We start from the raw sequence: 15,049 nt of genomic DNA, 5'->3' as shown, positions 1-15,049 counted from the left end.
GAATTAAAGGTTCTTATTGAAAATTTCTCTGGAGACATGGAAGTTTTGAATCAAGCTTATATTTGTTGCGTGCCTATATACATGCTTGTGTGACCTCTCGAAGAGATTGGATGATAAATAAATATAATTGTGGGCCCAGGAAGGTTTCAACTGTAAACGTGATTATCCCACTGTGTTGTGGCCCACTTAGCTTTGGATATGCTGCATGTTTATAAAATGTCCTAAAATGAACTGAAAAAATGGATGGACGACGTGGATAAGACACACGTATTACGGTTTACTCCACAGAGTTTACTCATCACGCTGTTCGTTAGGCAATCCGCATTTCGCCTTTCACACGTGACAATGCGGCGTATCTATGCAAGATGCCGCTCATCGAATGGCACCCATAATTTAGATTAATTGCCAAGATCAGTCTCGTTTGATCGATGGATGGGACATACTTGAATCTTGAATTCCAACCATTGATTTATTCTATCAACCATCCATTTATTTCTTTTATAAGTGGGGCCAAGATTGTTAGTATATCGGATCTGTTTTTTTTGAAGGCCATGTCAATCGTGCGTTCTACCGGATGGATGGTTCAGATCTAGCAAGCGTTCTCCATTCATACATTTTCTTCCGCGACGTCTACGCCTATCTCACGCGAGGGGCACACTTAGCATTATTACTGCCGCATTCAATTCGTAGACACGATACGTTAGAGCAGGCAGAACGGTAACATTGTTAGAGGGTCATCTTCCACGCGACACCTGGCAGGGTGATGTATTGATCCGGGTCCACCAGGATGGATGGCTTATTCTTTAAGAATAAAAACCCACCGGACAATCCTACCCGTTACTTTTTATAAAGTTTATCCCATTGACCGTTAACTGTTTTTCCTTTCCACCGTCAATTTAACGGCCATAGATCAGATAGATAGATTACTTTAATATTAATTATCTCCATACACAAACCATCCATACCAGGGCCCTGCATGTGGACGGACCTGATTTTCACGTACCATGCCACGTGTCATATGTAGAGATGCTCTACCATATTACGGTTCTTCCTACTCCACCGTATATCTCCCCGCGAACGAACCTTCCCTGTCCGTCCCCTCTATTTAATCCCAAACACCGCTCTCCCTTCACTCCCATCAGCGCAGGTTAAAAACAGGGGTGCACAGGATAAGAGAACAAACCACAACCATCCGCCATGGATCGCGACCGCATGTGCATTATAGCATTCTTCTGCATTGTAGTTGCCAGCGTCGGAGGTCAAGCCCCTGCAACAGCACCGACTGTAACACCTACAACTGCTGCTCCACCCGCAGCAGCTCCAACGGTATCTAAATCTCCAGCTCCAGCATCTACAGCTCCAACCACGTCGGCCCCACCTACTGCTGTGTCAGTCCCACCCGCTGCCGCACCGAAAGCCGCTCCACCGACGCCTACCGTTCCAGCTCCCGTCGCAACGCCCGCGTCACCTCCGCCTGCGACGCCACCGCCTGCAGCGGTGCCCGTTAGCTCTCCGCCGTCGCCTCCGCCTACATTGCCGCCTCCAGTGCCGGCACCGGTTGCTCCCCCCGTCGTTCCTCCGCCCGCGCCGGTGTCTGCCCCGCCGCTGCAGGCACCCCCTGCAGAAGTGCCCGCGCCGGCCCCGAGCAAGAAGAAGACGAAGCATTCTCCGGCGCCGGCCCCTGAGCTTTCGAGCCCGCCCGCACCGCCGAGTGAGTCGCCTGGGCCGTCGCAGGGATTGGGAGCGCCCGGGGCCTCCCACACCGCAGATGAGGTGCGTTTTTCAAACCCTTTTTTTTTACAAGATGGTCTGTGCTAACGTGTGCCGGGTGGGTGGACAAAACCCGAGCGAGGCGATCCGCAATGCTGTATGGGCACCAGTTGCTGCCATTCAAGAAAATGTAGCAACTTGAAGTCGACAGAGTACTGAAAAGGACACTGATTAGACGATCTTAGCCATACGATTAGACTGTCCATGGATGGCCACCGATCAGTGATCGTCCAGTCAGTGTCTATTTTCGCTCTATCGAAAGGGGAACTGTCTAGAAGTGATCATCCAGTCACTTGGACGGTCAGGATGTCATACGTGCCACGTAATATGAATGGGATAGCTACCGTTTTAAGATGGTGCCAGCAAATCCATCCCATCGTTCGCTTGTAGATTCCCCATAGGGAAGCTCCAGATCTGAGTATCTCATGCGCTGTCGGCGTAAGATAGTTGAAATCGGCGCATTGTAGAAATGTAAGTGGGGAAGATCTATCTTGAGCTCCCCTTTCAGGTGAATGTTAGCAACGTGGATCCTTGGGAGCGGAGAGCTAACGTACGCTTCTCTATCCTGCAAGGAAGAGATGGGAGGGGAATGACACACGTGGCATACGTATGCGGTCCCAGGACACGTTCCTCCGGACGCGGATTTCCTGCGAAAGCCTTTCGCAGGAACTTCCTGCGCAAGGATTCTGGATGGGGCCCACTGTGATGTTTGTTAGAAATCTAACCCTTCCATCCGTTTTTTGAGCTCATTTTAGGACATGAGAACGAAAATGATTAGGATCCAACACTCAAGTGGGCCATACCAGATGAAACAGTGGGGAAAGGAATTCCTACCGTTGAAACCTTCCCAGGATCCACCTTGATGTTTATATTCCATCCAAACCGTTTATAAGGTCATTTTCACTGAGATTAAGTGAAAAATCCAAGAAATTAAACCAATACAAAACTTTTGTAGCTATATAAATGTTTCAACGGTGGTCACTAAATCCCCACTATTTTCTCTCGTGTGGCTCACTTGAGTTTTTTATCATCCTCATTTTTTGTCAAATGTGCTGAAATGAACTCCTAAAACGGATGGACGGAGTGGCTTTCTCAAAAACATCGTAGTGGGCCCCACACAGAATCTTGCGCAGGAAGTTCCTGCGAAAGGCTTTCGCAGGAAATCCGCGTCCCGTTCCTCCTGTGTATTTACAGTGGGCCAGCGGCTTTACCTGAAATGCTGATTGCTCCCTGGTCGCCTGGAAACACGGGACATGCGTGAGAGATCTAAGCCGCTCATCGTGCAGTCCTGTCCGTGCGCAATGATCATCAGGTGGGCCACAGTTATACACAGAATCACAGTTTCTGTGCACAGACCATTTAATCCCAATGCTTTTACCCTGCAATCAGCGGCACGGATCTCCACACGTGTTTCTCTCTTCCACGTGAGTGCACTCGAGCGAGTGCACTTTCACGTTTTCTCGATTTATGACAGGAACGTAAAAGGCCTGGCGTGCGTGTGTTGGCTGTACCCGCGCGCGTGTACGTTATCACGTGTGAACTTTTTTTATATGCGAGTAAGGAAGCGTTGTAACGCTGCCAGTATTCATCTCACACATGGAAGGTACATTCTCGGGTTTCTCAGCCTGGAGAAAGACAGCTGGCAAGCGTCCAGTCAATCGAGCCAAAAATTGCATTGAAATGCGTGTTGAGTTCCGTGGAAAATGATCTGGTGAGATTTACCACTGCGGGCGATATAAGCCGTCGGATGCGGTGTATCGTGATATGTGTCATGTGGTTTAAGAGACAGGATACAGCAGAACAGCCGATGACACTAAACACGAGGCCTGGCCCATCTGGTTAATCTAAGTCGTCCGAAACTGGTCCGTATACACGAAACCTAGCTAGAGACGGACGGTCCTGTCAGGGCTCTGTGGGGCCACTGTTATATGTGTTTTATCCCAGCCGTCCATCCATAAATGAAAGATCATTTAAGGGCATGAGCCCAAAAGGGAGGCAGGTCGAAGGCTCGAGTGGACCACACACCACAGGAAGGAGTGGTGACAATAATCCCACCGTTAAAACTTTCCAAGGGCCCGCCATGATGATTTTTTGCCGTCTAACCTGTTCATAAGGTCACGTAGACCAGGATGAAGGGAAAAATAAATATCAGCTTGATCCAAAACTTTCGTGGCCGCCAAGAGGTTTTCAGTGGTAAGCATTCAAGTTCCTGTGGTGTGGTCCACTTGACCATTCGATCTACCACATTTTTGTATTAATCACCTAAAATGATTAGTCAAAATGGATGGACGGAGTGGATAAAACAAAACACATACATCACAATGGGCCTCACAAAGCCCCGTACAGGACCGTTGGTTGGGTACTGAGTAAACTCTGTTGTGCCTACCATGAATGTATGTGGTTTGTCTACTCCTTTCATCCGTTTCTTCCTGCTCATTTATGGGGTTGAGCCCACCATTAAAGCATATACAAGGCTTAAGTGGACCATCTTACAAGAAACAAAACACATACATCACAATATGATTTTCAGAGTTGAAACCTTCCTAGGAGCCACAGCGATGTTTCTTCCTGCTCATTTAAGGGGTTGAGCCCACCATTAAAGCATATACAAGGCTTAAGTGGACCATCTTACAAGAAGCAAAACACATACATCACAATATGATTTTCAGAGTTGAAACCTTCCTAGGACCCACAGCGATGTTTTTTTTTGCCATCCAATCCCTTCATAAGATCACAAAAACATGAATTAAGGGAAAAAACAAATATCAACTTGATACAAAACTTTTGTGTGGCCCCGAGAAATTTTCAATGGTAGACATTCAATTCACATTGTTTCCAGTGGTGTGGTCCACTTGAGATATGTATGTGCTTCATTTTTGGGCTAAAGTCCTGTAATTATCTGGTAAAACAGATGGACGGAGTGGTGGGGCCACAGCACGTAATGAGCTTCTAATAGGATGCCTGGTGTACTTATTTAAACCTTGGTTATAAAGGGCATAGTTTTGTAGCATCAAAATTTCATTCCGTGTCTTCGGGTAGTTTTGTCTGGTCAAGACCTTCTTGATTTGCTTCGAAGACCGTTTGCAAGCTGGCAGGACTGTCGTTGTTTGGCAAACATACTGAATGACAGATTTTCTCTCACGTGGGGCTTATGCACACCACATGTATACATTTGTTGTGCTTGAGAATATATATGTAGCATATTCGGTGTGCAAATTTTGACAATATGTGGTGCACTGGACACATGAATAGTCACTTGATGATTAAATGTGGCATAATTTTTGGATCTGAAATATGTCCGTGGCATGTTGGCATGTGTGGCACGTTTGTACCTCAACTAGATAGGGTGTGTTTGGAAAGTGGGATTAGTTGGTATGGAATTGCATTTGGTCCCATCTACATTTGGAAATAATGGGAAGGGTTAGATTAATCTAGGTATAATATCATCCAATCCAAGTAGCAGATATGACATGATTTTTGGTGGATTTCGAAATCCACCACATTTGTGGGCCCCATGTTGATGCATGTGTTTTGTCCACACTGTCCATCCATATATGCCCTTTACAAGTGACAATCTACTTGTATATACATACAGGTGATCAACATCAGTTGTGAAATCTGGTTCGTTGATTACAATTCCATGACCCATAGACATTAAGGTGGGCCCCACTATCACGACATTACTAGATAGGGTGTTTCAACAACTGAACGTGCTTTTTGGACAAAGGTAAAAAAAATACTTTCAAATATGCTTATCTGTTGATTAAGTAGAAACCAAGATAAGCAACTTGAGACAATAAGTTATTTAAAGTAACTTATTATCCAAACGTGCCCTTAATAACTAAACTAACTTAAGTTGAAAAAGTAACTTACTAAAGTTACTTTGTGTTGTATCGTATTCATGACCGTTCTTAAGAAACCTAATTGGAAAGAACATGTGTTATAACAAGGAAAATATATAACATGCTAAAGATCTTTAAGGATGCTTAGAGTGCTTTTTATAGAATCACAACTGACAGTATGATAAGACAGGGAGCAGTTGAAAGGAATTCAAAAGCAAACCAAGTGACTAATAGTCATCTAGGAAGTCGATCAAGCGGTTGGTAGTCATCCAGGAGGTCGATCAAACGACCAATAGTCATCCAGGAGATTGTTCAAGTGACTGATAGTCATCCGAGAGGTCTACTGAGTGATTGAGTAAATTGCAGTCGAGTTAGCAAGGAGGTCTGGAATGGTTACTAGGACATGTGGCAAGTTTAAAATAAAGTCTTCAAAAGGCCATATAGTGTTGAAACGGTTACAACAACTGTCAGAACGTGGGACGTGTGCAAAAGGTCAGTAGTGCTGAAATGGTTATAGCAACCGTTAGAATGTGGGAGGCATCAAGATGACCAGGTTTAGGCTAAAAATAATAAGGAAATTCAACAAAGCAAATCGTCTCATACCAACCAAATCAAACCAAATCTATCTTTCAATTATCAGTAATTTACATTTTTTAGTGTAATTTTTACATTTGCTTATATACATTCCTTAGTGTGATCCTTGACGGTAATCAAGTAGCTGTTAAGTTTTAGCTGTAATTCGAGCCTACACTCATACGCTGGATTCAGTTCAAGTATGAAGCATACTTCTCCATCCAGGAAGTTGTTTTGTAGTTGTTTTCCGCAACCGACTGTAAGAATTCTTTTTTCGCTGTTTTTTTATCTGTATCGAAAGTTCTTTCGTATGGAAGACAAATGTGTAACCCATTATTAGAGGACGAACCCTACCTTCTGACTATCGCTTGATCCTTATAACATACCGTGCGAGTGGCTGAATATACGAATATTTATGGCAAATAGTTTAGTGTCCTACCGGGTGTGCCAAAAAGCTGTTGTGGTTCGATTTATAGTTTTGGTCATGTGATAAATATGCGGGTGTGCCAGAATTGAATGTGTGGCTCAATTCAAACTGGACAACTATGACCCCAAGCTCTAAGTTAGGCAGATACGTAGTATGTGACTAAGATCAGTCACTTATTCAGCCACTTGCACAGTATGTTATAACGATTAGGCGATAATCAGAGGGTAGGGTTCATCATCTGATAATGGGTTACACTTTTGCCTTTCGTACGAAAGGACTTTTCGATACAAATAAAAGAACAACAAGAAAAGAATTTTTACAGTCAGTTGTAGAAAACAACTACAAAACACCTTCATGGATGGAGAACTCTGCTTGATACTTAAATTGAATCCAGCATATGAGCGTAGACTTGAATTACAGTTAAAGCTTAACAACCACTTGATTACCGTTAAGGATTACGCTAGTAAATGTAAATAGCAAGTAAATGTAAAGATTACACTAAGGAATATAAATAATTGGTAATTGAAAGATAGATTTGATTTGATTTGGTTGATATGAGATGATTTGCTTTGTTAAATTCCCTTGCTATTTATAGTCTTAACCTAGCCATCTGTATGCTTCTCACGTTCCGACGGTTGCTATAACTGCTTCAGCGCTGCTGATCTTCTGAATGCTTCTCACGTTCCGACAGTTGTTGTAACCGTTTCAACACACATAGCCTTCCAAAGACTTCCTTCTAAAGTTGACACCTGTCCTAGTAACCGCTCCAGGACTCCTTGTTGACTTGATTGCATTTCACTTAGCCACTTGGTCGACCTCTTGGATGACTATCGGCTGCTTAATTGATCTCCTGGATGACTATCGACCAGTTGATTGACCTCCTAGTTGATCGACCTCCTACTAGATGACTATCGGTTGCTTGGTTTGCTTTTAAATTCCTCTCAACTGCTCATTGTTTTTTCATCTTGTCAGCTGTGATTCTGTAAAAAGTACTCCAAACATCCTTGGAGATCTTTAGCATATTGTATTTTTTCTTTGCTATAACATGTGTCCTTTTCAATTGGGTTTCCTAAGAATGGTCAGGAATACGATACAACATTGAAGGTCCTACCGGGCGTATCAAAAAGATGTTGTGGTTTGATTTACAGTTTTGGTCACGATTCAAATGACATGATTCGACCATTGGATGTGGTTTAAGGCATACCTGTTTTTTTCTTCCATGATATAGTGGATTCTCAAGAAAGGATTGCCCCCTAGGTATATCCTGGATTCCCACATCGCTTTCTTTACTTTTATACTGGCTTATGTTATCCATCCCACTGGGCGTGCCATATTGTTGTTGCCGCTAGCTAAAATTGTTGCATGGTTGGTGCATGGTAAATATTTTTGGCAACCAAGTAGTTTAGGGGTCCCACTGGGCATGCCAAAAAGCTGTTGTGGTTCAATTTACAGTTTCGGTCACGTGATAGATGCGGGCGTGCCAGAATTGAATATTGTGGCTCACTTCAAACTAAACAACTATGACCCCAAGCTCCAAGATAGGCAGATACGCTGTATGTGACTAAGATTGACCAAGAGTGGTCGCCTATTCAGCCACTTGCATAATATCAACGATCAGATGATAGTTAAAGGGTAGGATTTGTCATCTGATAATGGGTTACACCTTTGCCTTCCGCATGAAAGGACTTTTCGATACAGATAAGAGAACAACAAGAAATGAATTCTTGTACTCGGTCACGGAGAACACCTGTAAAACACCTTCCTGGATGGAGAATTTCGCTTGATACTTGAATTGAATCCAACGTATGAACATAGACTTGAATTATAACTAAAACTTAACAGCTACTCGATTACGGCTGAGGATTACACTAGGAAATGTAAATAGCAAGTAAATGTAAAGATTACACTAAGAAATGTAAATGACTAGTAATTGAAAGATTGGTTTGGTTTGATTTGGTTGGTATGAGACGATTTGCTTTGCTGAATTCCTTTTGCTATTTATAGCATTAACTTGGCCATTTAGACGCTTCCCATATTCACTGAGCTTCTAAATGCATCCAACGTTTTAACAGTTGCTGTAACCGGTTCAGTACTACATGATCATATGGAGACTTCCTTCTAAACTTGTCACCTGTCTTAGTAATTGCTCCAAGCTTTCTTGTTGACTTGACCGCATTTCACTTAGCCAATCGGTCGACCTCCTGGATGACTATCGGTCGCTTATCGACCTCCTGGATGACTATTGACCGAGATTGGTTTGCTTTTGAATTTCTTTCGATTGCTCCCTGTCTTATCATCCTATTAGTTATGATTTCGTATAAAGCATTTCAAACATCCCTTGATATTTTTAGCATACTATATCTTTCCCCTGCTATAACTACTTGGTTGTTATAAATATCCATTGTGCAATGGCCATGTAAGAACTGACAACTTTCGGCATGCTTGGTGGGACGAATAACATGAGTCAATATGAAAGTAATGAGAAAGCGATATGGTCGGCACATCTTTTTGAGATAATGATGGCGGGGCTATGTGATATGCAAATGGCGAATCAACATATGACAAAGAAGTTACAAGCTCAAGCCAAGCAGTCACGAATTTAGCCTAAGACCTTCAATAGATGGATGGCCAGCCGGGCAGGAAGCCTGAATATGATGTTTCTGACAGAACACCTACCGTGCCGCAACAAAATGTGCCTCAACCAATTGTTGATATTAATTATGTTGGAAATCTGGCGTCAGAACTGTTAGCACCGCATTTACCTCTTTCATAATAGAATATTTATTTGGCTCTAATCCATGAGATATGGGACGCTTCATTGTCTGACGAGTTCAGGCGACCAGAGAAGGAGGTTAGGAATCTTGTTCTTGAAAAAGAAAACCGGGATATACTTGGGGGGCAACCCTTCCGTGGGAATCTACCGTATCATGGAAGACAAAATCAAGTAGGCTCTAAACCACCTCCAATGGCTGAATCACACCATTTGAATCGTGACCAAATTATTCAAATGGTTTAGGAAGTAGCAGGCTAATTTCACAATCGTATTAATACCTCAGTCAACCATAAGCCCTATTCGAAATGGAATGATCGACAATCTCCATTGTCACGGCCAAATTCGCCATTCTTTGATCATGATGGTCGAGTTTGACTAGGACGACCGATTTTGCCGTTTTTCGATCAAGACGATCGAGTTCGACCGAATGACTGAATTTGTTGTTTCTCGATCAAGATGGTTAAGTTCGATCAAAATGGTCGAATTTACTGTTTTTTGATCAAGATGGCCGAGTTCGGCCAAGTTAGCTGACTTTCACGTTTTCCGATCAAGATGGTCTAGTTCGACCAAGATGGCTAAAATTGATGTTTTTACACGGCCGAGCAATCAATCGCATTTATTGCGCCAAACCTTTTACTAAAAGCAAAGCGATATGGGGGCAATGTCGTATCATATTCCTAACTATTCTTGGGAAATCCAATTGGAAAAGATACATGTTATAGCAAAGGAAAAATATAACATGCTAGAGATCTCTGAGGATGCTTGGAGTGGTTTTTACGAAATCACAACTGATAGGATGATAAGACAAGGAGCAGTTGAAAGGAATTCAAAAGAAAACCAAGCGGTCGATAATCATCCAGGAGGTCGATCAAGCAGCTGATAGTAATCCAGAAAGTCTATCAAGTGACCGATAATCATCTAGGAGGTCGACCGAGTGAAATGTAGTCAAGTCAGCGATGAAGTTTGGAGCGGTTATTAGGACATGTGGCAAGTTTATAATGAAGTCTCCAAAAGGTTATGTAGTGTTGAAACGATTACAACAATTGTCAGAACGTGGGATGTGTCCAGAAGGTCAGTAGTGCTGAAATGGTTATAGCAACCGTTAGAATGTGGGATGCATCCAGATGGTCAGGTTAAGGTTATAAATAGCAAGGGAATTCAACAAAGCAAATTGTCTCATACCAACCAAATCAAACTAAATATATCTTTCAATTACCAGTCATTTACATTTCTTAGTGTAATCTTTACTTTTACTTGCTATATACATTCCCTAGTATAATACTTGGTGGTAATCAAGTAGCTGTTAAGCTTTAGCTGTAATTTGAGTTTGCCCTCGTATGCTGGATTCAATTCAAGTATCAAATAGAGTTCTCCATCCAGGAAGGTGTTTTGCAGGTGTTTTCCGCGACCAACTATAAGAATTCATTTCTTATTGTTCTTTTATCTGTATTGAAAAATCCTTTTGTACGGAAGTCAAAGGTGTAACCCATTATCAGAGGAGGAACCCTACCCTACTACCGCCTGATCGTTATAACATATTGTGCAAGTGGCTGAATAGGCGACCGATCTTAGTCACATATTACATATCTGCCTATCTTGGCACTTGGGGTCATAGTTTTTCGGTTTGAATTGAGCCACACATTCAATTCTGGCACGCTCGCATTTATCACGTGACCGAAACTGTAAATCGAACCACAACAAGGTGGTATCTAAATATGTCCTTAGTCACATGTATCGTGTCTTGGTTATATGTCTATTAGGGTCATGTTTTCCTAGAATAGTTATTCTCATGGTGTTTGTCAAGCACTTGAAATAAGGATTATTTGAGGGTTATGTTTTCCTAGACCAGTTATTCTCATGGTGTTTGTCAAGCACTTGAGATATGGATTATTTGGCACATGTTGTACATGTGCACATTGAAAACATGGATGTGGCGTACATGTTGCGTTTGAAGAAATACAATGGCATAGCTAGTACATGTCTAAAGATGTGCAGTGGCATATGTGGGGTGCTTGAGGAATTATGATGGCACAAATGGCAAATGCATCACATAACTAAGAATATTTGGTGAAGTGTTGGCTGAAGGGCAAGTAGATTTGCGGTGCTTGGCACTGGTGGCAAATGTGTACCACGAGAGAATAGTTAGGCACTATCATAACGGGAAAAAGTAGGTCTAAGTTTGTTTTTTTGTTTTTTTAAAAAGCAAAGGCCCTACGACAAAAAAAGAAGCTCGCTTCTATAATTTTTCTTTTTATTTTTTGTCTCGAAATGTATTATAGTTGAACTTTATGGCCACTAAACATTTCCTTACCCTTAAGTTTGATGAACTATAATCCTGACTAACTGGTTAAGGACTTAACCTCTACCGCTACCAAATAGTCCCTTGTGTGATAAACGGATGGATCAAAGTCTTGACATAGACAAGCCTAACCGGTATTGAACTTTTGCTACCACCAAACGATACTTCTGAACCTAAGAAAAACAAAGATAACTTGGTATTTGTTTATTGCTGTTGTGGAGGTTTCATTGGTTCCTAAAAATGCTAGTGACTTGCTTGTCCTTGTTGCATATGGGTATATTGGTCACCATACACATGACAAAGTGCCACATGCCAATGAACCTATAATGCTACTGACCATCTTTTAGCACTGTAAATACGTCACATTTGATATTCAAATGCTTTTCATGTTTCACATGTACAATGTGCCTAGTTGTACATCATTGTGTGTGCACCACCTTACGTCATCAGGTTGCCCACCACACTTACATCTTTAAGCACCACATAGATTTCACGATTGCTCTGTTAGAAGCGTGCACGTACATGAATAATTCTTCCTTGGGTGCTTGACAAACAACATCAGTCTAGGTTAGTTCAAAGCTGGTGAAACCAGTCAGCCTAGTCCAGCTTGATCAGAATAGCTAATTGGGGCATAACTTGTCTTGCTTCTAAACAGGCCTTTAAGGGTTCTCCTCCTTGGCAAATGGACATTTTGCTAATGTGAAGGGTTCTGTATGTGTGAGCCCTGTGGTTTGTTGATCCGGACTGCTGATCATATGGGGGGTGGCATGGTGAACAGTGTCACTAAACCCTCTGGAGTTCCACGGGATGGCGTGCATCATGGTGCTATAAGTCCACATGGAAAGAACCCAAGCTAATCCTTCTCCCAAGTTCTCCTCATAAGATGGGCCTAGTTGGAGGTGTGCATGTTTATGTGTGGAAATTTCCACCATAGCATGGAGGCTATGTGGATGAGACTTTGATTTTCGATGGTCCACTTGTGTTTGCTGGTATGGCCACGATACCCCACAACCTTGGTGGATTAGAACTATTACTAGATTCTAGCCTCTACTCTCTTTTAGGTTTGATGGAATACATACCCAAGTATTACATTGGGATTATAACCTTGGACGTAAGCTTTCGTTATCCTTGATGCGATCAACACTTTTTAGGTAACTCTGTTCCTTTAACATAGTCTGTTGGGAGAAAAGATCCCTTCTCGACTACCCACATAGCAATATTGAAATCAAAAGAAAACAGAGAAAATATGCAAACTACAACACAGAGATTTATGTGGTTTCCTTTTGGTACATCTATGGATTCACACCGATCCACTATGCTCAAAGGCAAAAACAAATAAGCAGCCCTCAATACAACTCTCTCTCTATTTCTCTCTACAGAATATATATTACCTCAAAACATATTACCTTAGAACGAACTAGGGCTTACATAAAACACTCTGAAATTGCCCTCCAGACCAGGGGCTTTGCCCATGGCCCCAAAGCAAGGGGGCGCTGCCTCCTGCAACCCCCTGCAAGCTCAGCACGGAGCTCGACTTGCGACACTGCTAGCCAGACGAACAATATTGTCTTTGGTGATAGGCTCCACAAATCCTAATATGGTCTTGTCTCATTAACCATGTTTTTTGTCCATTCATCCAAAGTTCATTATCTAACAATAGCTGAAATTTTTTGAGGCAGCCACCATCTTCATATGTGTATCTCGTCAAATCGACAGCTTGGACTACCGAACATGAGTATAGACCAACGTCTATAGTTCATGCATCATGTCGGATGCCTGGCAAGCTTCTTTTCAATTGCCTAATATTGACCATAAAATGGAAGGCTCTGATCATAAAGAGTGATCAGCATAGGACCCCAACAAGGGCGATGGATGCTGGCAATCCCAACTTGCAACAAAAAGCAAACAGAAGCAGTGGAAGATACGTGCAATTCATGCTAGATTAGGGCTATGCTTGTGTCTATCTGATGGTTGGATTATTAAGTTGATCTTTGGGGCAGGGAATGTTCATGTGGGGTCCAACTGATGGACTGCCCATATCCCTCCCGCACAAGCACACGCCCATGTTTACATGGGGTCCTGCTGAAAAATCTATAATATGCTTTTTTGCTCAACTTGTGACTTAGTTATTGATACATGGAGTATAACATGTAGTAATTCATAGATGCAGTATAACGTGTGATCAAATTCATTCATCCAGTAGGCGGCGTCTTGGTTCGTTCATGTTTTAAAATTGACAGTGGACAATCCTAACCTTTTGATTGATTTGTGGACCCTTTTTAGAAAAAAAGAGAGGAAAAAGTCACTGTTAGTACTATCCTAATTGGTTGGGATTTTAGTTATGGCCTACCTGATGATCGGATCTTGGACACGTTTACCCGCGGACCTGGTCCGATTTCTTAACTATGTACATTGTTGGAAAAAAAACAACTTGGGGGACTGAAATGGGGGAATTGTTATTTTGCAGAACGGAGTAGAGAAGGCGATGGGCATGAGGAAGGTGATGGGAAGCTTGATAGCTGCTACATGGGCTCTCCTCTTCTTGTTGGGTATTGTTGTCTAGAGCTTTTTCTTTCTTCTTTTGTCTTCTCAGAAGATTATATGTTCTACCTTTTTTCTTTGATTTCTATGGGTTCTTACCAACACATTCACTTGAATTTTTTTTAAGAGGATAGTTTTGTATTCCAGAATTATTTGACTCTAGATATGGAATTATGGATCTTCTCTCTCTCTCTCTCTCTCTCACACACACACACACACACACACTACACCCCATTAGGTTGGCTGCCATTGTAAGAAACGAATGGACGGCTAAACAGAGCTAGGTGAACTGGTGGCCCTCAGCTGATGAATGGTCTGGCATGATGCGTGAATACAAGTTGGGAGGGCTCAGATGTTCTAGACATTTGTTATTAAGGTGGGTGGCTCTAGTATGGCACTTACCATTGTCTGGGAGAAATGATTTGATTGTTGGCCATGGGACCATTAGTCCCTCGATCCCCTCCTTCCACACGGGATGCGGAGTGCATCCAACCCTGCCAGGATGTACGCTTCTTCGCTGCGACCCTAGAACCAGTGATGTGGGTGGGACCCTGACCATGGGGCCCACCTGGATGTATGTGTTGTATATCTAGGCCGTCCGTATGTTTTTTCAGCTCATTTTAGGGCATGGGCCCAAAAATGATGCAAAACCCACTTGAGCCTTGATCTGCTCCTATTTGGGCTCATGCCTTAAAATGATCTGTTAAAATGGATGACTGGCGTGGATAAAACACATACATAACGGTGGGCCAACAGAGCCCCCCGCCAGGATGCAATCAGTGCCCATATAGGTTCTCTTATCTTGTGGGCCTACCATGCATGCC

The 15,049-nt window shown here is 42.6% G+C and overlaps 1 protein-coding gene across 1 annotated transcript; it reads left to right on the top strand.

Moving 5' to 3' along the window:
- Positions 1 to 1,104: 1,104 nt before the first annotated feature.
- Positions 1,105 to 14,414, top strand: LOC131229267 (lysine-rich arabinogalactan protein 18-like). Its single transcript, XM_058225171.1, has 2 exons — positions 1,105 to 1,773; positions 14,152 to 14,414. The coding sequence occupies exons 1-2, from the start codon at positions 1,198 to 1,200 to the stop codon at positions 14,245 to 14,247; spliced, it is 672 nt and encodes a 223-aa protein (XP_058081154.1). The 5' UTR covers positions 1,105 to 1,197; the 3' UTR covers positions 14,248 to 14,414.
- The last annotated feature ends 635 nt before the right edge of the window (positions 14,415 to 15,049 follow it).

The sequence above is a fragment of the Magnolia sinica genome, chromosome 16 (genome assembly GCF_029962835.1).
Source record: "Magnolia sinica isolate HGM2019 chromosome 16, MsV1, whole genome shotgun sequence".
Classification (NCBI taxonomy): Eukaryota; Viridiplantae; Streptophyta; class Magnoliopsida; order Magnoliales; family Magnoliaceae; genus Magnolia; species Magnolia sinica.
This window is presented reverse-complemented; position numbering and strand designations above follow the sequence as displayed.

Excerpts from the sequence above, each read along its gene's own strand:
- LOC131229267 (XM_058225171.1), top strand. The coding sequence starts at position 1,198 with ATGGATCGCGACCGCATGTGCATTATAGCATTCTTCTGCATTGTAGTT. Across the intron at positions 1,774-14,151 it reads CCTCCCACACCGCAGATGAG|AACGGAGTAGAGAAGGCGAT; the intron begins GTGCGTTTTTCA and ends GTTATTTTGCAG.